The sequence below is a fragment of the Vulpes lagopus genome, chromosome 7, assembly GCF_018345385.1.
Source record: "Vulpes lagopus strain Blue_001 chromosome 7, ASM1834538v1, whole genome shotgun sequence".
Taxonomy (NCBI): Eukaryota; Metazoa; Chordata; class Mammalia; order Carnivora; family Canidae; genus Vulpes; species Vulpes lagopus.
In genome coordinates, this window is record NC_054830.1 from 65936968 (window position 1) to 65963325 (window position 26358).

The following is a 26358-nucleotide window of genomic DNA, read 5'->3' on the forward strand; positions in this document are numbered from 1 at the left end:
CAGTTCCTCATGAATAATCTTTAGATATTTCATGTATATGCAGGTGTATCTGTGAAGTAGAGTCTAGACATGGGATTGCTATATCAGAGTTTAAATGTGTTGCAGGTAAACAGGACCAGAAACTCCATTGGGGTAGTACTATTTTGCATGACCCAGTTCTTGGTGAGATTGTGCTGTTGAACTCTTGGGTTTTTGCCTTACTGGTGAGAAACATTATCTCAGTTTAGGTTTTTAAAATTTTTAAATTTTACTATGAGTGAGGTAGAGCCTAGTTTTAATCTCTTTAAGGGTTGTTGGATCCCTGCACACCCTCCCCCTCGTTAATATTTTATATATTAAGAGAGGGTGCAGAGAGAGCACGCACGTGCACGTGAGCACAGGCAGGGGTAGGGAAGGAGCAGAGGAAGAGGGAGAAGCAGGCTCTTCACTGAGTAGGGAACCTGACCAGGGGCTGGATCCCAGGGCTCTGGGACCATGACCTGAGCTGAAAGCAGACACTTAACCAACTGAGCCACCCTGGTGCCCTTCCTCTTTCTTTTACTTTTTTATTTTAAGATTTTACTTATTTATTCGAGAGAGAGAGAGAGAGAGAGAGAGAGAGAGAGAGGCAGAGACACAGGAAGAGGGGAGAAGCAGGCTCCATGCAAGGAGCCCGACGTGGGACTTGATCCCGGGTCTCGAGGATCATGCCTTGGGCTGCAGGTGGCGCTACACCGCTGAGCCCAGGCTGCCCAACCCTTCCCCTTTCTTTTGGGTGTTCTTGTCCTTTACTTTTCTGTTGGCTCAATCTTTCTTTTCAATTTAGAAGCTTTTTGTAAATTACAAATAATTGAATTGCAAATATTTACTCCCAGTATGTCATTTGACCTGCTTATGGAACTTTTTTTGCCTATGGAGGCTTTTGACTTTTGAATAATTGAATTTTATGTATTTATTTGTTTGCTTATCTTTAGTGTAACTCTGGATTTTAAATCCTAGGACTAGGCTCTCCCTGTTCAGTGCTTATAGAGGAATTCATTTATCCATCTTTTTAAATACTAGTAAGATTATTTTTCACATTTAGATTTTTATTCATTTGGAGTTTATGAGGTGGTGTGAGATACGGGGTCAACTTTATCTTTTTCCAAATGGCTATCCAGTTGTCTTGATACGATTTATTATGAAGTACATTTTCTCTACTGTAAATTGATGATACTTTGGTACTTTAGCTGTTGCAAATGTAATATGATCGTATATGACCCTGGTTATTCTAATTGTCAGTTAACCTGAGAGAGAACAGTAGGCAGAAGGGGAGGGAAACTTCCTTATAAATGATAATTGCTACTCAGTCCTTTATTTGTATTTTTGTGTGTAATTGTCACAACACTGTGAGGAAGATGTTTTTATTTTCCTTATCTCAGATAATGGAAACCAGAACAGAGAGAATAATTGATCCTTTACTTACAAAGTAGTGGAATTAGGATTTGGATCCAGAGAGTGATTCCATAGGCCTCTGTTGTTTAACACATTTAACCCTACAACAACACTGTGTCCTGTCTCTGATTAGTGGAAGCAGCACAGAAACCTCCAGTTTCTCCCCTTTTCAAATTCATTGCTAATGCTGCTGTAGCAGCAATGGCTATGGAACTAGAACCTGAACTAAAGAAGTATGTCTGGGTTCCAGCCTTACCAGAGAGCTGCAAGAAAAGTTAAGATATGTGTGGCCATTTGGGATTGGCTAGTATACAGAAAATGTAGCCAGCCGTTTGTAAGGTTGGCCCTTGGCCGGAATCCTGGGTGGTAAATAGTTCTTTACGTTGATATGACTTGTCTTTAAATGATAAGAGTGTCTTATTGTTCATGAGTGTTTGTATAAATGATATGGTTTATACTTTCTATCTGGGAGTCTGGAATTTTGGCACATGCTAGGCAGAGGGTATCTGTGTGACCAGCTTTCGATACTTAACCCTGAGCAGTGAATCTCTAATGACCTTCCTTGGTAGATAATATTCCACATGTATTACCACTGTTCATCGATGGAGGAATTAAGTGTGTGTGGCTCCACTAGGAGAGAACTCTTGGAAGCTTGCACTTGGTGTACCTAGAGTTTGCCCCATTTTTCTTTCTCATTTACTTATTTGGTTTGTATCCTTCCGTTGTAATGAGTCTTAGCTGTGAACACAACTTTATGCCAAGTCCTGTGAGTCTTTTTTAGAGAATTATTGAACCTGGTGTTGGTCTTGAGGCTAATTCTAGGCATTGACGTTAAAATGTTGTTTTGAAAAAAAAATAAAATGTTTTGAGTAATAGGGGTATGTGTGTATATGTGAGAGTGGGAATTGGAGAGAGGGAGAAAATGAATGTATATAGAATTTAAGATTTTTATAATTTAAGAAGGTTATTAGCAGCGGCGGTAGCTGAGACTAACGCCAGAGGAGAGTTTCCTCTTTACATACGAGGGAATACTACTGGCAGATTAACAGTGGTTTTTGTTCCATTATTACTGCAGACAAAACTTCATTCAGTGGCTTTATTGCTAATGATGACATTTGGAGCAATAGCATCAACAACCAAGGAGCAATAATTGAGGAGATGTTAAAACCTATGATTTTTCTCAATTATCGCTAGAATAAACAGACATAACATCAGCATTCTATTTACAAGTACTGCTTATGGCCCTCTCTCCCAGATTATAAAAAAAATGCATATTATTCCTATCTTGCTAGGTATCTCTATATAAGAAGTCCTTTTTTTTTTTTTAAGATTTTATTTATTTATTCATGAGAACACGCAGAGAGGATTGAGAGAGAGAGGCAGAGACACAGGCAGAGGGAGAAGCAGGCTCCATGCAAGGGAGCCGACGTGGGACTCCATCCTGGGTCTCCAGGATCACGACCTGGGCTGAAGGTGGCGCTAAACCGCTGAGCCACCCAGGCTGCCCATAAGAAGTCTTTTATAAAAAAAGAAACTTTGCGGGGCACCTAGGTGGTTCAGTGGTTGAGCCTTTGGCTCAGGTCATGATCTCATGATCCTGGGATTGAGTCCCACGTCGGGCTCCCTGCAGGGAGCCTGTTTCTCCCTCTACCTGTGTCTCTGCCTGTCTCTCTGTCTCTCATGAATAAATAATAAAATTTTTTTTTTTTTTTTTTTGGTAAAGATTTTATTTATTTATTCATGAGAGACAGAGAGAGAGGCAGAGACACAGGCAGAGGGAGAAGCAGGCTCCCTGCAGGCAGCCCGACGTGGGACTCAATCCTGGGACTCCAGGACCATGCCCCGAGCCGAATGCAGCGCTAAACCGCTGAGCTACCCCAAAATCATTTTTTTTAAAAGGAACTTTGCGTAATTATTGTAAAATTAGACCAGTTTTAAGAAGAGGATACCAAACCTGTGATGTTACTGTAACCTAATACCTTAGATCAAACAGGCGGTAAGTGACAGGGGCTAGATTCAAAGAGGTTTGTTGGCAAAGCATATGCTCTCTTTTTTATACCCTCGTGCTTGTATTGGTTTTAAGGAAGTTAATATTCCGTATAGCATTTGGTTTATAAGCATTTGGAACTTGGTTTGTTCTAGGACAAATAAATAGTATCATTTTAAGCATATTACTATTTAAGCAGTCACTTAAGCATAGTTTCCAGTCTGCTAAGTAATAAAGTATATTTATAATTTCACTAAGATCAGAAGGAGGTTGGAACATTGCCCTATTTTTTGTGATGCTTTGGAATTCCATATGTTAGGGCTCATTACCATTCACTCTGATTTCTTAATGTTTGTTTTTAATCTAGAAAAACATGAAGACTAGCTTAAGTCCATATAGTATGGCTCTTAAAAAGTTTAGAGGTGCTTGTTAGGTCACTAATGATACAAAGAGAAATTTTATTTTATTTTTTTTAAAGAAATTTTATTTTAAGAAGTTAAATAAATATTTGTTAACATTTTTGAGATGGTAATATCATAATGGTCAGTAATAGAATTGGCCAAAAATCCTCATGAAATGTATCTGATTGAAAGATCCAGTATGGAGCTTGAGACACATGTTCGCAAAATTTTTAAGTTCATTATTTTTCAAAATAAAAATAACCCCTTTCTCTCTGATTAATATTTACACACAACAAATAGAAAAGCCAGATATAATAATTCCTGCTAATATGTAGGTGAATTTGCTTTTAGACTTTTACATTATGCTAATGGTAAATGTACATCTTTATTATTATTTTATTTTTACAAAAATGGAAACTACATATAATAACTAACATGTGGCTTTCAAAACGAACAGTATTATGTGAATTTATATTCAGATTGATAAGTATTGTGTTTCATTATTTTAATAACCTACCTAGAATTTCATTGCTTGGATATATTGTAATTTATTTAACTAATCTCTTATGAACATAGTATGAGTTAATGTTTTGGCAGTTCAGTGTAATGATTAAAAGCATAGACTCTGAAATTGCCCGACATGGGTTTGAATCCTAATTTGTACTTTATTTGTACTCTATTTGTAGTATGATTTGTCTAAGTTATATAACTCATTTGTGCCTTAGTTTTTTCATTGCTATATTGGCGTTATCTTTCCAACACTTTGTTATGAGAAACCTAAGAAATTGTTAGGTTTTGTTTATGAATATGAGAAGAGGGAAGTTGCAGTGGTTGACTTAATAAAAAACTTAAAAGTGCATATATATATTTCAGAAAATAGGTATCAATATAAGTGTTACTAGTAGGGCAGTAAAATGTGACAACTAACCAAAACGCAGACCTTTGTAACTTTTATGAGTCCTTTGTTAGAAATAACATTTGTAAGCAGTTTCATGACCAGAGGTGTTTCTTTTTCTGTAACTATAATGAAAGAAAGAACATTTTCTCCTTGCCTGGCAATGATTTATTTTACATGTGTTTATAAAGGCTTGTGGTTTCAAAGTTACGCACTAATACTCCTTTAGTTATCACTTTGAGGGGAAAAAAGGTAATTGAAAGAGGCTCAAAAGTTCAAATGTGGGGGATACCTGGGTACCTCAGTCAGTTAAGTATTTAATTCTTGATTTCTACTCAGGTCACAGTCTCACGGTCAAGAGATCAAGAACTGATTCTGCTCTGTGCTGACATGGAGCCCCTGTGTATGCACATTTGTGTTCTTTCTCCCCAAAGAAAAAATAGTTAAAATGCAAAAAGGAAAAGAATAGAACTAGGTTTTGTTTGTTTGTTTGTTTTTAGTAAGTAAACTCAACATACAGTGTGGGGCTCAAACTTATGACCCCAAAACCAAGAGTCGCTCTACGCACTGAGCCAGCCAAGCACTCTAGAGCTAGTATTTTTTTTTTTTTTAAGATATTTATTCATGAGAGACAGAGGCAGAGACAATGGCAGAGGGAGAAACAGACTCCCTTGGGGATCCCAATGTGAGACTCTTTCTTAGGACCCCAGGATCATGACCTAAGCCAAAGGCAGACACTCAAGCACAGAGCCACTCAGGTGCCCCAGAAATAGTGTTTTTAACCAATAATATGTAAGATATAATATTTTGAACCAGTTGGTCACCATAATAATACTGAATGATACAATTTTGTGAGGATTTGATATTTCATTGATTCTCAGGCACACCTTTTAAATATTAACATTTCTGACATCAGGGGTGCGTCCTTAAGTCAATAGTGTGTTAGTCGATAGTGCCAGTTTTTATTGCCAGCAATTTTTCTTTCTAGATATTGAGTAAAATTATAGGTCTTAAAATTTGAAGGCTTCTTAGATTACATGAAATATGTATGATAGAGTGCATGGAACAGTACCTAGTATTTATTAAGTAATCCGTAAATATCCTTGTTTTTATTTTGCTCTTGTAAAGGATGATTACAGGTCCCCAACTTATGATGGTTTAAGATTTTTCAGCTTTATGATTATGCAAAAACAATATGCATTCTGTAGAAACTATACCTTGAATTTTGATCTTTTCTTTGGCAAGTGATAAGCAGTGTGATATTCTTAGGATGCTTTGTAGCTGTAGCAGGAGAGCTGCAGCTCCCAGTCAGCCATTCAATCACAAGGTTAAACAGCCAGTATAGTTAAAAACTATTCTGTACCCATAGCATTTTGATTTTATTTATTTTTTTTGTACATTTTGATTTTCATTTTCAGTATAGTATTCAATAAATTACATAAGTTCAACTCTTTTTTTTTATTTTTTTTTATTTATGATAGTCACACACAGAGAGAGAGAGAGGCAGAGACACAGGCAGAGGGAGAAGCAGGCTCCATGCACCGGGAGCCTGACGTGGGATTCGATCCCGGGTCTCCAGGATCGCGCCCTGGGCCAAAGGCAGGCGCTAAACCGCTGCCCACCCAGGGATCCCTCCCACTCCATATCTAATTCATTAGTGAATCTTTCTATTGAGAAAGAGAGTCCAGCCATTCTCCACAGTAACTGCTGGTCTTGTGGCTCCTCATCTGGATTATCATTATAGTTCCCTAACTGGAGTTAGAGTCTCTGCTTCTCTCTCTGTGTTATTACAGACTATTCTCAACACAGTAGCCAGAGAGATCCTTTAAAAAGTAAATCGGATCATGTTACTCCTCTGTTCAAAACTCTGTGTTCCTCATGTCACACAATAGCATTTTTTAGAATGGCCTTCAGTGCCACACATGCTATTACATGCCCTCTAATCTCTTTATTTCTGTTTTCCCCTTGCTCACTCCCAGTAACAGTTGCCTTCTCAGACTTTTCTAGAACATGTAAGGCATTCTATATCAATTTTCTCTGCCTACAACATTCTTCTCTCAGCTACATAGTTTTCTCCTTACTTTCTTTAAGACTTTGCCTGGGGGATCCCTGGGTGGCTCAGCAGTTTAGCACTTGCCTTTGGCCCAGGGCATGATCCTGGAGTCCCTGGATCGAGTCCCACATCAGGCTCCCTGCCTGGAGCCTGCTTCTCCCTCTGCCTGTGTCTCTGCCTTTCTCTCTCTTTGTGTCTCTCATGAATAAATAAATAAAATCTTAAAAAAAAAAAAAAAAGACTTTGCCTAAATGTCACTTTAAGTCTTTCCTTCACCGCCTGTTTATTCTTACTTTTATTCTTTTTAAAGATTTTATTTATTTATTTATTTATTTATTTATTTATTCATTCATTCATTCATTCGAGACAGAGAGAGAGAGAGGCGTAGAGACACAGGCAGAGGGAGAAGCAGGCTCCATGCAGGGAGCCTGATGCGGGACCGGATCCTGGGACCCCAGGATCAGGCCTTGGGCTGAAGGCGGCGCTAAACCGCTGAGCCACCTGGGCTGCCCTCACTGCCTGTTTAAAATTGTAATTCTCCTCTTCACCTGTGGCTGTTCCTTATCCTACTTTTAAAAAAGCACTTATGACTTTAAAACATAGTACATAATATAAATTTTTTTTCTTATTATTTGTTTCCTTCTGCAAGATTGTAAGCTCCGTACATTACGGGAAGGTTTTTTTTTTTTTTTTTCCTTTCTCATTCACTGAGATTTTTCCCAGCGGTTAAAGACCTAGCTTTCAAAAAAAAAAAAAAAAAAAAAAAAGAAAGAAAAAAAAGACCTAGCTTTCATAGTTGGGTGCTCAGTAAATATTTATTGGATTTGTTAAATGAAAGAATTTTCTTGTTAAGACAATCATCATACATATTGAATTCAAGATGTATGAGCTGTGCTGTATAGTAGGAACTAAATATTCAAATGAATGGTATTTTGGTTGCATGTTATGAGTTAGGCTTTTGGAGGAATAATTTAGTCATTTAGAAAGTTAACTTTTGGGGTGCCTAGGTGGCTCAGTTCATGATCCCAAGGTCCTGGGATGGAGCCTCACATCCAACTCCCTGTTCAGCAGGGAGTCTGCATCCATCTCTCCCTCTGCTCCTCCCCCCACTTGTGCTTGCTGGTGCCCTCATGCAGTCTCTCACTGACTTGCTCACTCTCTCAAATAAATAAATAAAATCTTTTTTAAAAAAGTTAATATTTTATTGCTGATATGCCCATATAAAATGAAGGTATTCAAGATCATTTTACTGAAACTGGTTCATAAATGAGATTTTGAAGGTTGCCACAGCTGCATGTTTGAAGAATTTGCCCCATTGTTGCCTTTTAAAATTCTCACTGTCCTAAAATCTCAACAATGGCAGCCTTGGAAAGGAAAATATCATAAATGAACAATGTGGTAACTATTTTGGAGTGGTGGTGGTGGTAACTTTTTAAAGAAATATGTTTAGGCACAATCACACATTTAGTAGATGGAGAGTGTTAATGGGGCCACAGTGTTTGTGGGAATATGATCTCCAAGTCATTTGTAGGGATAGAGTTACCAGTAATAGCTAGTGCCTTTGGGTTCTGGATGTGCTTTGGGTAACAGGAGGCTGTGAAAGGATGAATATTAACAAAAGACTGAATTAAAAAAAAAATGATTCAAGTTACTGCCTCATGGTTAATCTGAAAGCCTCACTGAATATTTAGTTTATTCCCTTCTCTGTGTAATTTTTATTCATTTTTTTCAATTCATATTTTAAGCAAAAAAGTTTTGAACATAGATGCCATGTAAAATGTTATAGTAGGTTCTGTGGAAAAGGATATAAAGGTGAGTAATAAGAGATCATAATCAACAAGTATATAAAATATGGTGAGACTTTTACATATCACTTTTATTTCTGTGTGGAGAAACAGTTAATAGAGCATGATTAACATGTGTTTTCTGTTCTGGAAAGTGTTCACAAAGTCTAAGACTGCTAGAAATTTAATAGAGGGGGCTACTTTGGCTTTATGGAAGAACTTGGATATTAATTTTCAATATTTAAGATTCTTTTATTTAAAAAAGTACTAGGATTATAGACAATTCTGAGGTAATTTTGATAGTCTTATTTTTTATGGTCATACCATAAAATGTATGTGTCTTAATAGGGTAAAACAAATGATATACTAGTCTGAATTTCATATGCATTTTAGGTATAGTCTGAAATTTAACCTGTAATTAATGGTTTATTTTCAGAATCTTCCTTACATGTTACTATTTCTCAGTTGTGTGGATTGCCTTCTATCACATTAGTAATGTTTCTATAATGCTAACTAAAACCACTTCCCATCAAATTTGATAATGACACATTTTATTTGTGCTGCTTAATTACAATATTCCTTTCCTTTGTTGGTCCTTTGTATTTCATTATTCTTGAACAGGAGAGAACTTCAGTAATTGATAGTTGAGGCTGTGAAGCTGATTGGTGTGTTGACTTAGCCAGAGAGCTAATAAGTCCACAGAGCAACTGCTGCATTTACGTAAATTTACTGCGTGTTTCTAAGGAGACTGTTGATCCAGTGTTTTCATACAGCCCACTGCCCATGATGTCTTCTTTATTTGGCTTGTTTGAGCCTTTTTCTATAATGTTAATTTGTTTATTGGTAACACAGGAGTCTTTATCCTGCTTATTTTCCACCCATCTCTTAATCTATAATGTCATAGTAGTCAGCCCTTGTGAGAGATACTCAATTTACCTAGTTCTGCATTGCTCTTTACTTACTATATTGGAAAATTGCTTTTCAGACACTTAAGATATAAATATTAAGTAGTTTTCAGAAATTTCTTTTTGTACTGAAGTAGTCTGTAATTATAGGTGGTGATGTGTTTTCAAGAGAAAGAATTATGTCTAGGGAAGAAAAGCTGCTTTTTAAAAGAAGGGAATGTTTAAAGTAATAGAGAACTAATTGAGTTTTTCTCATCTTTTACAGAGCTTTTACAAAGTAATAAGAATTTTGGGATTTGAGCTTTGTAATATTAAACCTTTGTTTTCTGTAACTTGAAAATGAATTCTTGGGGGGGAAGCTTAGCCAGTAAATTTTGATTATCAGAATGCTTTTTCTATGACTGCATTTTCAAATGTAAGCCCCTTTTGCTCGACTTGCCTTTTTTTTTTTTTTATCAATCCTGAAATTATTAGGGTCAAAATACATATTATTTGAGAAATATGATTTATTTTTTATAATGAATAGCCCTTTTTCTGATATAAAACAGAATTTTTAGGTATGAAATTTTAGGATCAAATCTTTTTTCTTGTGTATTAAGTATAAAAAATAAAAGTCATTCTAACACTTTACTCGATAGTGTTTTGTTTTACTTCTGTGTAATTTTGGACATACTTTCTTTTAAAAGCATCTCCTGTTACTCTTGAAAGATCTAGTAGAATTATCAGATTTAAATGTTTTTATTTTGTAGCCTCTGCAGTGTTCATTAATTTCTTATTATGACAGTTTATATTTCCTGTGGAAGCAATGAATATGACAGTTCAGATGTTATATTAATTTATTTAAAATGTCATGAATTTAAATTACTCTGGTTTTTCTATACTTGAATATTTGATCATGTATTTATTTTATTTTTAAAAAAGGTTTTATTTATTTATTCATGAGAGACATAGAGAGAGAGGCAGAGACATAGGCTGAGGGAGAAGAAGGCTCCCTGTGAGGAGCCCGATGTGGGACTTGATCCCGGATCCTGGGATCACACCCTGAGCTGAAGGCAGACGCTCAACTGCTGAGCCACCCAGGAATCCCACCATCATGTGTTTATTTATGTATTTATTTTAAGGATTTTTAAAAAAGATTTATTTATTTATTCATGAGAGACAGAGAGAGGCAGAGACACAGGCAGAGCGGGAAGCAGGCTTCCCACAGGGAGCCCAATGTGGGACTCAATCCTGGATCCCAGAATCACGCCCTGAGCCAAAGGCAGATGCTCAACCGCTGAGCCACATAGGCATCCCAAGATATTTTATTTTTAGAGAGCGAGCATGAGTGGGGAGGAGGAGGGATAGAGGCAGAGAGAGAAGCAGACTCCTTGATGAGTAGGGAGCTGGATACCGGGCTCCATCACAGGACCCCGCCGAAGGCAGATCCTTAACCAACTGAGCCACCCAAGTGCCCCTTGATTACATTTTAGGCTAAATTTTTCTCTTATAAGTTAGAAATCCAAATGGCCATTGAGAGGTTAAGAATAAAGTTTAAAAAAAAAAAAAAGAATAAAGTTTTAAAAATCTGTTAAATGAAGAGTTTTATTATATTTGATTGATTCATCATTTAACCATGAGAGGAATTAGGCCAACTGCGAAGTTAGGGAACATAGTCCATAGAGGACTACCCTCACTTTTGACACCAGTTTTAAGTCTCGAGGATTTCCAAAGCCCTGTGGTGAGGTCCCATAATTTGCTAGAAGGATTTATGCAGCTCACCGAAAGCTGTTGCAGTCATGGTTACTGGTTATTACAGGGAAAGGATATAGATTGAAGCCGAGAGAAGAAACACATATGGCCAAGACTGGGGAAATACTAAACACAGAGCATCCTTTGTCCTCTCTTTATGGCATCAGGACACATTATTTTTTCAGCATCAGTGTGTGGCAGCCCTTAAGTAGTATTGTCAAATACAGAAGTTCACTTGCGCTTTAGTGATTAAGTATATTTTTTGTCTAGAAGCTCTTTCAAATAGTCATTATTATTGATTGCCTTTGAAGCTAATCTCAGTCTTCAGGCATGACCGAAAGCCAACATCCACCCTAAATCACATGTTGATTTTTTTTGGGGGGGGTCTGTCCCTACCCTAAGACTGGCAGTGACCTAAAGCCTCCGAGTTTAAAAAGAAAAAAAAAAAGACCGTTCTTTTAGGCATAACTTTCCTGGGGTTTAGAGATTACCCCCCAGGAGGAGAAGGCAAAAGCCAGACCTCTCATTGGCAAGATTAAATTCTTTAGTACAGGAACTGTGAATCAAACTCTGAGTAATATAAAAGGAAGTGGTTATGTGCTAATTCTAATAATATTTGAAAGACCCCTATAGAAATAAAAACACTTCTTACTAGTCATTTGGAGTGTAGTAATAACTTGAAGTTACTCTACATTGTTGAGTAGGAACCAGAGATTTCTTGCAGTCTTAATTTTATGCTCACAAAGGAAAAATATTTATTTCACTTCTGATGAATATTTATTATTTATTTTTTTAAAGATCTTATTTATTTATTCATGAGAGACACACAGAGAGAGGCAGAGACCCAGGCAAAGCGAGAAGCAGAGCCACAGGCAGAGGGAGAAGCAGACTCCATGCAGGGAGCCCGACGTGGGGCTTGATCCCGAGTCCTCAGGATCACGCGCGGGGCCGAAGGCAGGCCCCAAACCCCTGAGCCACCCAGGGATCCCCTGAATATTTATTTTGAATAGAATACAAGATACAGAAAATACTACATTCTAAATGAAGTAATGTAGCATAATTTATGGTATCAATAAATTACAGTAACACTAATATTTAATAATGGGATAGTTAAATATGCCATTTTAAAGTTTTAAGAATCCATTAGAAATAATTATGAAGAATAAAAATGTAGCAAAAGCTTATCAGTTATAAAAGGATTACAGAGAGGTGCATAGATTCATATTATAACTTTGCAAAATGCACTTAAAATGAATTATAAAAATCTGGCTATTTAACATCTATAGATTTATTCTGAGATAATTGAATAAGTATGCAAAGTTGCGTAAACAAGGGTGGTTATCGTGAAAATTTTTACTCTTTTTTGTTTTTTGTTTTTCCTCTTAATAGATCTTAACAGAGCACTGCAGGAAAAGTCCTAATGCCCAGGCCGACATACACCTCTCATTCCCAGAGGTCAATCATATGGGACCTTATTAGATCTCCTATGTAATCCTATACAAAGAGGGTTTCAATTTTATTTATTAGAAATGGATATATATTATATAAGAGTTTGTTACGTAAAATGCGGAAAGCATTGCTTTCAGTTTTTAAGCCTGTTTTATCAAAATCAAGTCATCTGGATGCCTGAGCGCCTGCCTTTAGCCCAGGGCGTGATCCTGGGACCTCAGGTTGGAGTCCTACGTTGGGCTCCCTGCATGGAGTCTGCTTCTCCCTCTGCCTATGTCTCTGCCTCTCTCTGTGTGTCTCTCATGAATAAATAAATAAAACCTATTAAAAAGTCATCAGGGTTTTTTAATCTTTGTTTTTTTTTTTTTTTTTTTTTAGAATGGAAGGTGACATTTCTTTTTAAAACTCTAGAAAGTTTTCTTTATTGAAACAATGATGCCTTTCACCTTTTGGAGATTGTTATATAATACTAATTACAGTGAATACATGTAACTTTGGAAAATGACTGGGTAGACTGGGTAATTAATCATTTGTGTTTATTGCCAGTGTTTAAGTATACCTATGTGTTAGAAATATTAATCTTCAGTGACCCGTGAGGATGGGTACCATTATGATCCTTTTTTTATAGTTGAGCAAACTGAGCCTTAGGTTAAATAATACGTAGTATCATACAACGGTAAATTTAAGGTTGTGGAAGCTGTTCAAACCTAAATATGGTCTATAAGACTATATTTTAATTTTTTTAAAATTTTTATTTATTTATGATAGTCACAGAGAGACAGAGAGAGAGGCAGAGACACAGGCAGAGGGAGAAACAGGCTCCATGCAGCGGGAGCCCGATGTGGGACTCGATCCCGGGTCTCCAGGATCGCGCCCTGGGCCAAAGGCAAGCGCCAAACCACTGCGCCACCCAGGGATCCCCAAGACTATATTTTAAACCACTTTACTATTAGGTTTCTTTATTTATCACAACTTTCTTTATAGTAGTTTGTAGTTGGGTACACATCAGAGCTTTGGAAATATACAGGTTCTGCCTCAGCCTAGACCTATTGGTTAAGAATCTTTGGAGTGGGACCTGATAAATAGTTTTTATATTTTATTTTATTTATTTTATTTTATTTTATTTTATTTTATTTTATTTATTTTATTTTATTTTATTTTAAGATTTATTTATTCATGAGAGAGACACAGAGAGAGGCAGAGACACAGGCAGAGGGAGAAGCAGGCTTTCTGCAGGGAGTCTAGCGTGGGACTCGATCCTGGGTACTCTGGGATCACGCCCTGAGCCGAAGGCAGATGCTCAACCCCTGAGCCATCCAGGCACCCCAAATAGTATTTATTTTATTTTATTTATTTATTTTTCTTAGTATTTATTTTAAACTAGTTATATGATTATAATGCATAACTATGGCAGAGAGCCGTTACATGTAATGTACCTGACGATATGCTGTAGACTATGGGGAAATATAATCAATTGTAAGATGCAATAATTGACTTCAAAGTGGATGAAAATAAACTTTGTTTACATATTTGACAAAATGTGTGATACTGATGGTTATACATATAGGAAGAATATATTATGCAAGTGTGCTAAAATCCTAAAACATACATTTTAATGCCACAAGACAATCAAAATTAAGTTCAACCTCTTCATTTGGGGATAGGAAAATTTTCAAGGATGTGATATTATTTATCTGTGATCAGGAGGCAGGAATGGATGTATAGTGGAGGGGTAGTGTTTGAGGTGAAGAATAGCATAAAGAGGCAAGAATAAAGATGATGTGTCTGGGGCAAATGATAAGACAGCAACTTGAGTAGGAGGTCCTGGTTTGAGCTTTTAATAACCACTGCAGTAAGTTTAGACTTGATTCAATAAGCAGCAGACAATTTCATGTTAGTGGTTGATTGATGATTTCCTGGTTAGGAAATGAGTTAACAGTTTATTGAATGAGATAGAAACAGAACCATGAGTAACTCTGTTCTCTCCCCAGATGGAAACTGAAATGGCATGTGTGCATTAAGAAGACTGCAGATAATTCTTTTGGATCTTAGCTGTCAAGCACCGTGGGGTCTGTGTTAACAGTTTGACACCTTCGCTAGACGCATTTTAAGTCATCTCATGCGCTTCAAGGGAGTTCTTTCCTGAAAATTTGTCCTTTGTTAGTTTTTTCATATTGAAATTTTAGAGTAAGAGTTGGTTCCTCACAGGGGAGGTTGATTCTTCTTTGGGTGGCAGAAAGGTGTGTTGTACTTTTAGCTCACTTCCCTTTTAGCTCACTTCCCTTTGTAGTGGCTGACTTTCATGACACTGCTTTATTCTTTTTTTCATCAATCTATCTGTTAAATCCTTTGGTAGAATTCTTACTTTCCATTCCTTTGAGCTGTTGTATCCCTTTACATTTTCTTTAGGAGCAGCTGTTACATTTTCTTAATTTTTTTTCATTTTACAACACTCTTATTTACTCATAATTTAGAGTTTTGTAATTTTTCTACTGTGTGTTGCCTTTTGATTGATCCTTTGTGGGGTTTTCTGTTTGTTTTGTTTTATGTTTTTTTGAATGTTGTCTGCCTTTGAAGGTAGGCCTTTTGGATCACCACTGTATAGGCATGAACTCTTGAGAATGAACTGTAGTTAGTTGGCAGCTTGATCAATCTTTTCTTATCCCTTGAGGATTGATTCAGCATAGGTATTGGTAAGGACTATTTTAGGCTGGCAAGTCTCAAGTCAATAGGAATCCTCTGGCTCAGAATGATACACCCCTCTCATTGTTTTGTTTTTGTTTTTTTAACTGTGTATTTGGAAAAAATTTAGAGATGTAAAGATACTGTGGAGGGGTCTTGTGTACCCTTCACAGTTTCCTCCAGTGGTTACATTTTAAGTATAGTACACTATCAAAACAAAGACTTGACATTGATACAATGCCTATTTATAATTGTTTCATTTTATTGCATGTGTCAAGTTAACACCATCAAGAAACAGAATTGATCAGTCATCACAAAGATCTCCCTTCTGGTACCCTTTTACAATCATGCCCATTACCTCCCCCCAACCATTTCTGCTCCCTTGCAACCATTAGTCTCTTCCATCTCTATAATTTTGTCATTTTGAGAATGTTAAAATCATAGAATATGTGAATTTTCATTTTGAGAATACAGTCGTTTGAGATTACTGTGTATATTTCATTTTTATAAAGAAATCATCAAGCTGTTCCAAGTGGCTGTACCATTCCTGTCAGCAATGTATGAGAGATCCACTTTCTTGCATATCTCCACCTACATTTGATATTGTCACTGTTCCTTATTCTAATTGTTCTGATAGGTATGCGGTGATGTCACAGTCTTAAATTTTATTTGAAGTGTTCTCTGTGGTTTTAAAATGTGCATTTCCTTAATGTCTAATGATGTTGAGTATCTTTTCATGTGTTTGTAGGCCATTTTGTCCATCTTTGGAGAAATGTCTTTTCAAATGCTTTTTGCCTATTTTTTATTTTTATTTTTTAAAGATTTTAAATATTTATTCATGAGAGAGGCAGAGACATAGGTAGAGGGAGAAGCAGACTCTATATGGTGAGCCAGATGGGGCACTCAATTCCAGGACCCTGGGATCACGATCTGAGCCAAAGGGAGAGTCAGACACTGAGCCACCCAGGCATCCCTTGCCTATTTTTTAATTAGGTTGTCTTTTTATTACTTAGCTTTTGCAGATATTTTCTCCCATCCTCCAGCTTGTGTTTTCATTTTTTGATGATGTCCCTTGAAGTATAATAGTTTTTTTTTTTTTTTTTTTTTGGCTTTTAAAGCTTTTATTTAAATTCCAATTAACAGGGGCACCTGGGTGGCTCAAACGGTTAGGTTAAACATCTGCCTTAGGCTCAGGTCATGATCTCAGGGTCCTGGGATTGAGCCCTGCAGACTCCCTGCTCAGCGGGGAGTCTGCTTCTCCCTCTCCCTCCGTTCCTCCTCCTCCCCCTCCTGATCTACCTGTCTTTCTTTCAAATAAATAAATCTTAAAAAAAAAAAATTCCAGTTAACATACAGTGTAATACTAGTTTCAGGTATACAGCGTAGTGATTCTCTACTTTCATATATCACCCTGTGCTCAATCACAAGTGCAGTGTTAATCTCTATCACCTATTTATTAAATATTCCCCTCCACCCACTTCCTTTTGTTCTGTAGCCATCCTTTTGTTCTCTATAATAAGAATCTGTTTCTTTGTTTGCCTCTCTTTTTTCCCTTTGCTCATTTGTTTCTTAAAGTCCACATATGAGTAAAATCATATTATATTTGTCTTTCTATGACTTACTTTGCTTTGCATAATAGTTTCTAGCTCCATCCATGTCGTTGCAAATGACAAGATTTCCTTCTTTTTATGGCTGAATAATATTCCATTGTGTGTGTGTACACACACCACACACATCTTTGTCCCTTCATTACTTGGTGGACACTTGGGCAGTTTCCATAATTTGGCTGTTGTAGATTAACACTACTGTAAATATTGGGGTGCATGTATTCCTTTAATTAGTATTTTTGTATTCTTTAGGCAAATAGTGCTGTTGCTGGATTGTAGGGTACTATTTTTAACTTTTTAAAGGAACCTCTACAATGTGTTTCACAGTGATTGCACCAGTTTGCATTCCCCCTGACAGTGCAAGGATTCCCCTTTCTCCACATCCTTGCCAGCACCTTTTGTTTCTCCACCTGTTGGTAAGATCTGACAAGTGTGAGATGATAACTCATTGTAGTTTTGATTTGCATTTCTCTCATGATGAGTGATGTTTTCATGTGTCTGTTAGCTCTCTGTGTTTTCTTGAGAAAATGTTCATGTCTTCTGTCCATGTTTTAATTGTATTATTTGTTTTTGGGGTGTTGAGTAGTATCATTTCTTTATATATTTGGATACTAACCCTTTACTTGATATATCATTTGCAAATATCTTCTCCTGTTCCATAGAATGCCTTTTAATTGTGTTGTTTCCTTTGGTGTACAGAAGCTTTTTATTTTGATATAGTTCCAATAGTTTATTTTTTTGTCTCCCTTGATTCAGGAGACATATTTAGAAAGAAGTTGCTATGGTCGATGTCAAAGAATTTAGGACTTTTACAGTTTTATGATTTTATTTTTTTCAGATCTCAAATTTAGGTCTTTAATCCATTTTGACTTTATTTTTGTATATGGTATAAGAAAGTGGTCCAGGTTCATTGTTGTCTAATGTGTAATTTAGTTTTGACCATAGTTTTGAACTCAAGATAAATGCAGCAGTATAGTATATATTCTTTGGTGACTGACTTCTTGTGAGATTCATCTATATTATTACATGGAGCAGTAGTTCATTCTTAATACTATAAATCACGAATTACAAAAATCTATGTATTCTCACACTGTTGATGGGAATGCATAGCTGGTACAGCCACTCTGGAAAACAGCACAGAGGTTCCTCAAAAAATTGAAAATAGAGCTACCCTATGACCAAGCAATTGCACTACTAGATATTTTCCCCAAAGATGCAAATGTAGCGATATGAAGGGGCACCTGCACCCCAACGTTTATAGCAGCAATGTCTATAATACACAAGCTATGGAAAGAGCCCAGGTGTCTATCGACAGATGAATAAAGATGTGTGTGTGTGTGTGTGTACACACACACACACACACACACACACAATGGATTATTACTCAGCCATCAAAAAATAGGAAATTTTGTCATTTGCAATGACATGGATGGAACTAGAGGATAATTATGCTAAGTGAAATAAGTCAATCAGAGAAAGACAATTTGCAATTTCACTTACGTGGAATTTAAGAAACAAAACAGGATCATAGGGGAAGGGAGGGAAAAATAAGACTAAATCACAGAGGGAAACAAATCATAAGAGACTTAAAAAAAAAAAAGATTTTATTTATTTATTCATGAGAGACAGAGAGAGGCAGAGACCTAGGCTGACAGAGAAGCAGGCTTGCCACGGGGAGCCTGATGGCAGGTCTCCGTCACAGGACCCTGGGATCATGACCTGAGCCAAAGGCAGATGCTCAGCCATGGAGCCACCCAGGTGTCCCAAGAGACTCTTAATCATAGGAAACAAACAGGGTTGGCTGAGGGGAGTGGGGGTGGGGGGGTGGGATAACAGGGTAGTGGACATTAAAGAGGGCATGTGATATAATGAGCACTGGGTGTTATATAAGACTGATAAATCACTGAACTGTACCTCTGAAACTAATAGTACACTATATGTTAATTAATTGAATTTAAATAAAAATGTTTTCATTTACTTAGGAAAAAAATCTGTCCATTCTGTCGTTGATAACATTTGGTTATTTGCAATTTGATGAGTAGAAATAATGCTGCTGAGAACATTTTTATATGTTTAGGTTCACGTAAGCATGCAATCTCTTGAGTATATCCGTTGAAGTAAAATACATAAGGATTGTAGGATAGTCATATATTCAACTTCAGTATATTAGGTCAGTTTTCCAGAGTTGTGCTAACTTGCACTTCAACTAACAACTTACTAGTTCTGATGCTTCACATTGTTATCAACTCTTGATATTGTCAGTCTTTTTTAATATGTAGTTTTATTGTGGATTTAACTCTCATTTCTCTAATAACCAGTGAGATTAATCATCTTTTCATATGTTTATTGGATATGATATTGGTCACTTAGATATTGGTTAGAAAAAAATGTTTATTTCTGGCTCACTTACAGTGTTGGTGGCTGTTATGAAGCTATGTGTTCTTATTCTGAAAATCAAGCTGAAAGAGCATCCTCTATTTGGAATATGCTCTTATTTCAGAGGAAAAGAGGAAAGGATTTACAGAAACTACTAATATCTTTTGAAGCTTCTGCTTGGGTTTAGTATAGGTCATGTTTATTCATATTCCACAGGCCAAGCATATCACAAAACCATGCTCAGTGTCAGTGGGTGAAGGAAGTATTCTCTCACAGGAGGCATTACAAGTCACATGACCATGGATGGGGGTGAAAAATCCTTTCACAGGAAAAGGAGAAAGTGCAAATACTTTGGAACAAAAATTAAGTCTACCACTTTGTTAGATGCCTGTTGAACTCTTTTGTCATTTTTAATTTTTTTTTTTTTATTTATTTATGATAGTCACAGAGAGAGAGAGAGAGGCAGAGACACAGGCAGAGGGAGAAGCAGGCTCCATGCACCGGGAGCCCGATGTGGGACTCGATCCCGGGGCTCCAGGATCGCGCCCTGGGCCAAAGGCAAGCGCCAAACCACTGCGCCACCCAGGGATCCCCTCTTTTGTCATTTTTAAAAGATTTTATTTATTTATTTGAGAGAGAGAGAGTGCGTGCGAATAGAGGGAGAGTAAGGAGAAGCAGACAGTATGGTGATCATAGAGCCTGATGCAGGGCTTGAGCCCAGGACTCTAAGATCATGACCTAAGCCAAAGGCAGAGACACTTAACCCACTGAGCTATCCAGATACCCCTTTTGTCATTTTCTTTTTATCTTAAATTTTTCTTAGGATTAATAATGAGAATTTTTTTCCTCCTTTTTTCTTTTTCTTAGAAAGTTCTAGATATAAAACTGAGTGGCTCAGTCTGTTAAGCTTCCGACTCTTGGTTTTGGCTCAGGTCATGATCTCAGGGTCCTGAGATATATCTCCGCTTAGTGGCTTGAGAGTCTTTCCTCTCCCCTTCTGCTCTTCACTACTTGTGTATGCTGGCTTTCTCAAATAAATAAAATCTTTTTTAAAAAATCACAGATTTAAAAAAAATAATAAATAAATAAAAATAAAATAAAAAATCACAGATTTTAAAGGATTTGGTCAGCATAGAAATAAATTGCATCTTTGTGTTCAACTTAAAAAAATGCATAGATATGAAGAAATGGGGATTCTTAGTGGGTACTACACAAATTATTTTCACATGAGTACTTAGAAATAAATATACTACAAAAACTTAACATTTTAATATACTAAATCTACTTTAAAATAAGTTAGAAAAACAGTTTTGTGAAGCCCCTAAATATGATTTTTGATACTTCAAATATAACATCTGAAGATAGGGTGTGTTCAAAAAGGGTTGCAGGATTATGTCCCCATTTATGTGATAGAAATTTTTTTAATAACCTGTGGGTATGCAATAATTTTTCTTCTGTAAAATTTACTTCCAACCTTTAGGTTTTGTGATTCTTAAGGACTTCTCCTTAAATGCCTTGATATTCAGACAAAGTAATATTAACTTTTGATAGTTCTGGTAGTAAATGTAGACCATTATCCAAGGCTTGCTTTATTAATATAATATTGCCCTTGCTTTCCAGCGGGGATCTGATGAGCTTCTTTCTTCTGGTGTTATTAACGGACCTTTTACCATGAACAATTCTACTCCTACAGGTGTGTATGGTGAGTTTTCATCTTCTCAAAATCTAAAATGTTTACTTTCCTTGAGTTAAAAAAAAATTTACAGTGTTCTTAGTTTGCTCATCTTATAAATAATGGCACTTCAACAAATGTTTATAACAAAAAATTTATTGCAGTAAAGTTTACATAAATGAAATTACCAATTATAGCTCTTAAGTTTTAAGAATTAATTTGTATTTAATTTGATACTTTTTTGATTGATGTTCTTTGTGTTACATAGTTATGATAAACTGTCAATAAGTTGGTGACCCAGAACAATAGAGTTAAAGAGCTGGTTGTAAAAGCTTGTATTTAAAGATGATTTAAAATAATAGAAGTATTAAAACTGTAAGATCACATGATTTTTAAAAACTGGAACATAATTTACATTCCATAAGTTACCACATGGTTTAAAAATGTTTTTGAAATTTCGGGATTGTAAAATGAACTGGAGGAGTGCAGTACTGGAGGGGCTAGTGAGCAGTTAAGAGGTTATTGATGTATAGGGTGTCTAGTTAGGGATGATAATTTATTTGTACAAGGTGAAATTGATAATAGTGGGTGTTTAATTCAATGTTTAATAAGGGATTTCATCGATGATTTATTTTCAGGTTTTGGACTTGGATAATTGGATAGATAAGTGGTGGTCCATTCATATAGAAAATATGAAATATTTTCTAATCTAATATAGAAATATAGAAATATTCATATAGAAAATGTAGGAAGAACAGAGTTGGACAACATGACAGGTTTAGATTTTTATGTATTGAGTTTGTGGTTTCTTTGCATCATCCAAATGGGAATGTTGGGTAATCATTGGGTTCTCTGGTCTGAACATCATGAGAAATTTGGAAGTTAGTGTCATCCACAGTTGAAAAGGCATGAAGATTAGAGAGTTTCAGAAAAGGCCAGATCTTTATCCAAATGTTTTTGGAGTTACTAGGGAATGAGTGGACCTCACTTGCCAGAGCCTGAGCTACATGGTTTGAGAGAGTGAATAGCTTTTATGTGAGGACTGTATAAGAGAAGTGGACTAGGTTCAGTTAAGGCAAAAGATGCAAAGAAAATTCATTGAAAAGATTAAGAATATATGGGAATTGCTTAACCACAGAACATTGCTCTATAGTACTAAATGGAAAGATTTTATGGGTAAGACAGCATTACTTTTGTTCATGTAAAAGTGTGAACAGAATAATATGAGCATGAAACTAAAGCAGCTTTCTCAAACTTGAGCTGACATCAGAATCACCTGGAGGGCCTGTTCAAGCATGGTTGCTGAGTCCATACCCAGATTTTCTAATAAAGCAGATCTGAGGTGGGTCCTGAGAATTTGTATTTCCGCCAAGTTCCCAGGTAATGGTGATGCTGCCATTTAAGGAACCATACTTTGAGAACTGGTTTATGAAGAAAATGCTAGAATCTAACATCTCTAAATCTGATTATCTTCTTGGTGTAGTAGGCTTGTAAAAAACCGTCTGCCCTTAGGGTGCCTGGGTGGCTCAGTTGGTTAAGCCCCTGACTCTTGATCTTAGCTCATACTTTGATCTCAGGATCGTGAGTTTAAGTCTCACCCAGTGTGGAGCCTACTGTAAAAAGTCCATATTCCTAGAATTATAGTATATGTAGGGTGGGGCCCATCTTGTTTGTTCTTATTTTAAAAACAGGTCACTTTGGTCACGTTTATGAACTAGCAGGATGGATGACCAGAAAGATTTCATACTGGTGATTACTTAGGAAAGGAAAGAAATATGAAATGGGAGTGTAGCTGGCAGCAGCGGTTTGTTGTGTTTTGCTTTTATGTTTTGAATTTCTTCTTGTATCCCATTCCATTCTGTATTTAGTGTTGCTCTTCTTGAAGCATTCCCCTTTTTTGTAGCTATTTCCACAAAGCTTTATAAATGGTAACCTCTCAGATTTTGACTAAAAATGTCTATTTCATTATCACAATTGCAAGCTATCTAGAAGTTTAGGTTGGCAGTTATTTTTTTCTCAACACTTTGAAGGCACTGTTTTATTCTTTTGGCTTCTTTTGAGAAGTCTGTTGTCAGTCTTGGTTATTTGTAGGTAAAATTACTTCTCTGTTTTTTTTTTTGTTTTTTTTTAATTCATGAGACACACACACACACACAGAGGGGCACAGACACAGGCAGAGGGAGGAGTAGGCTCCATGTAGGGAGCCTGATGTGGGACTCCATCCCAGGTCTCCAGGATCATGCCATGGACTGAAGGCGGCACTAAACCGCTGAGCCACTGGGGCTGCCCTGTTTTTTTTTTGTTTTTTGTTTTTTTTTTAAGATTTTATGTATTCATGAGAGACATAGAGGAAAGAGAGGCAGGCTCCCTGCGGAGCAGGGTGCCTGATGCAGAACTCAGTCCCAGGACCCTGGGATCACGACCTGAGCCAAAGGTAGACAACCAACTGAGCCACCCAAGTGCCCTTTTATGGCTATTTTTAAACATTTTTCTCTTTATTTTTGTTCAGTGGTTTAACTAGCTATTTGTAGGTATGCATCACAGCTTTTCAACCCTGGATGCTCACTAAAAGAGCTTAGGAAGCTTTGAGGAAAACATAGATACCTTGACCCACCACACAACAATTCTAAAATCTTAGGGTGGGGATCCCTGGGTGGCGCAGCGGTTTGGCGCCTGCCTTTGGCCCAGGGCGCGATCCTGGAGACCCGGGATCGAATCCCACATCAGGCTCCCGGTGCATGGAGCCTGCTTCTCCCTCCGCCTGTGTCTCTGCCTCTCTCTCTCTCTCTGTGACTATCATAAATAAATAAAAAATTAAAAAAAAAATTAAAAAAAAAATAAAATAAAATCTTAGGGTGGAGTGGATGGGTGTGGAGGTCTAGGCACTGTTTTTTGTTAATTTTAAAGCTTCTTAGGTGATAATCTAAGGTTCACTACTTCATTTATCCTACTTAGGAAGTGACCCAGCTCTTCCCAGAACTGCCTCTTCTTAGAACTCCAGTTAGACATGTATAGGACCACTTGATTCAGTCCTGCATTTGTTTTAACCTCTTATATTCATTGTTATGTCTTTCTCTTTAAGGTCTTGTATTTTAGATAATTTCCTTAAAATCGTTTTCTGATTCACTCGTTCTCTATTCAGCTGTCTAATGTGCTTTTTAATCCTTCCATTAAATATTAGCTTATTGTCTAGAGCTTTTCCTTGTGTGAGTCATAATTTTTAGCTAAGTTGTTTTTTCTTCTGTTGAGAATCTCTAAGGTGTTTTGTGCTTGCTCTGCTAGACTTTCTAAGGTATCACCAGCCCCTAACATGTTCTAATGTATATGTCAATTTATTGTCTTGGAGACTCTTATACCAGGGAGGAAGAGAAAATTCAAAATCTAAACATTTGCATTTCCCCATCAGAATCTGAAAGAGATAAGAGATAGGCTTCCTTTTTAAATTCTTGCTTGCTTGCTTCCTTCCTTGATGGGAAATTTCTTTCTTTCTTTTTTTTTTTAAGATTGCTTTTTATTTATTCATTCATGAGAGACACACAGAGAGAGGCAGTGACACAGACAGAGGGAGAAGCAGGCTCCCTGCAGGTAGCGCGATGTGGGACTCCATTCCGGAACTCCAGGATCACGCCCTGGGCCAAAGGTAGCGCTAAACTGCTGAGACACCCAGGGATCCCTGATGGGAGATTTCTAATTTTAGTTTGCTTTCACTGAGGGGCATGGCTATTGACATGACACCCAGAAATTTCACTTTTGGGGGGGCTGTGAGGTCACTTAGCAAAGATATTTTTGTGATATTTCATCTAATATTTGCAGATTTCTAATAGCTTTACTATTTCATGATTTTGGTGCTGTATTCCTTGACTATAATAAAGAATCCTAATTGGCTTTGAACAAATTTGGAGAGAAAGGTTTTTAGGGCTCATTTATAAAAGAGGTTTTAATCCCTGTGTAAAGTAGTTTTTCAAAGATACAAGAATTTTAAAAATCACATTGATAATGGGTAGGTAAGAGATCAGGTATACTGCTGTATTGAAGGACCTTTTGGTATTCATTATAACCTTATCACAAAATTTTTGTGGTTCATTTAATCTACATGTGGATTTAAAATAATTTCTAAAATTTGATACTATAGTATCTCTCTATTAGTAGAATATTGCTTGTATGGTAAAGGAGTTCCAATCCAGTTGCAAGTCCATGTCTGCCTTATAGGACTGTCAGAACAGTATTTTTATCATGACACTATTGCACAATACTTATATTTGTCTTATAATCTCAAAAAAAATCGATCTTTAATGCAGAACTTTTTTTCTTTCTTTCTTTCTTTCTTTCTTTCTTTCTTTCTTTCTTTCTTTTTTTTTTTTTTGAGAGAGAGAGAGAGAGAGGGAGGAAAGAGGGTAGAGGGGGAAGGAGAGATAGAGAACCTTAAGCAGGCTTCATACCCAGCATGGAGCCCAAGTTGGGGCTCAATCTCATGACCCTGTGATCATGACCTGAGTCAAAATCAAGAGTCAGACACTTAACTAAGCCACCCAGGTTCCTCTTTAATATAGAACTTTTAAAACTCAATTTTCATTAGTATTAGATATTTTACTTTTGGTAGAATGACTTCCCAAAAGCTTTATTTTGATCCCATCAAAATGATTGAACATTGAATCATCATTGGGTAATAACTGATTTTTCATTGTTAGCAAAAGATGATAAAACGGACATAATTTAGCTGTTGCCAAAGTTCTATTAATGAGGTCAACATATTAACACCTGTTACTTTACCCAAGGAGAAGAAACTTCACAAATTAAATTGATTCACAATTACAAATTTGTGGTTTTACTGCAAGATATGAAATAGAATTGGTGATAAGCAAAATTGTGCCTTTCCTTCTGGGATCCTGATCTGTGATTTCGTGTTTGTGGGTCTTATTTTATGTCCTTTGGTAGTTATGAAAATGTCTTGCACATTTCTTCATGAATTGTATACTTCTGTTTTTAAATTTAATCTTAGGGAAAAAATAAATTTAATCTTAGGAATTATGACAGAGACTGTTGTGTAATACTTTTCTGTTTTCTTTAGTGATAGAACCCTAATTGTTATCTGGGCATGTTGCCTCCTAAATTAAACAGCTACTTTTCATTCTTCTTTATAGCTTCCTTATAGATCATGTGATTAAGTCCTGGCTAATGAGATGTAAGTGCAAGTTATAGAAGTTACTTCTGGAGCATTTCTACATGGGTACACTTTTTCCTCTTTTATCCTACTGCCTGCAGGAGTTTCAGTTTCCATCTTAGATGAGGAGGATGAAGGCTATACCCTAACAGAAAAACAAGTAGAGCTGAGTCACTGATAACTATATGTCACCATTCCAGATTTGGAATTTCTACATTTAGACTTTTTATGTGAGCAGTGAT

At 36.5% G+C, this 26358-nt stretch overlaps 1 protein-coding gene across 11 annotated transcripts in view; it reads left to right on the top strand.

Moving 5' to 3' along the window:
- The window catches only part of PTBP3 (polypyrimidine tract binding protein 3), a 129453-nt gene that overhangs the window by 19291 nt on the left and 83804 nt on the right, over window positions 1–26358 (top strand). For 7 of the 11 annotated variants that reach the window (XM_041761214.1, XM_041761213.1, XM_041761219.1 and 4 more), the window contains one exon: window positions 20904–20976. In XM_041761214.1, coding sequence (XP_041617148.1) covers window positions 20904–20976 — 73 coding nt within the window. Of the gene's footprint in view, window positions 1–20903; window positions 20986–26358 lie in introns of all 11 variants that reach the window. The other 4 variants (XM_041761212.1, XM_041761215.1, XM_041761216.1 and 1 more) reach the window with 1 other exon arrangement.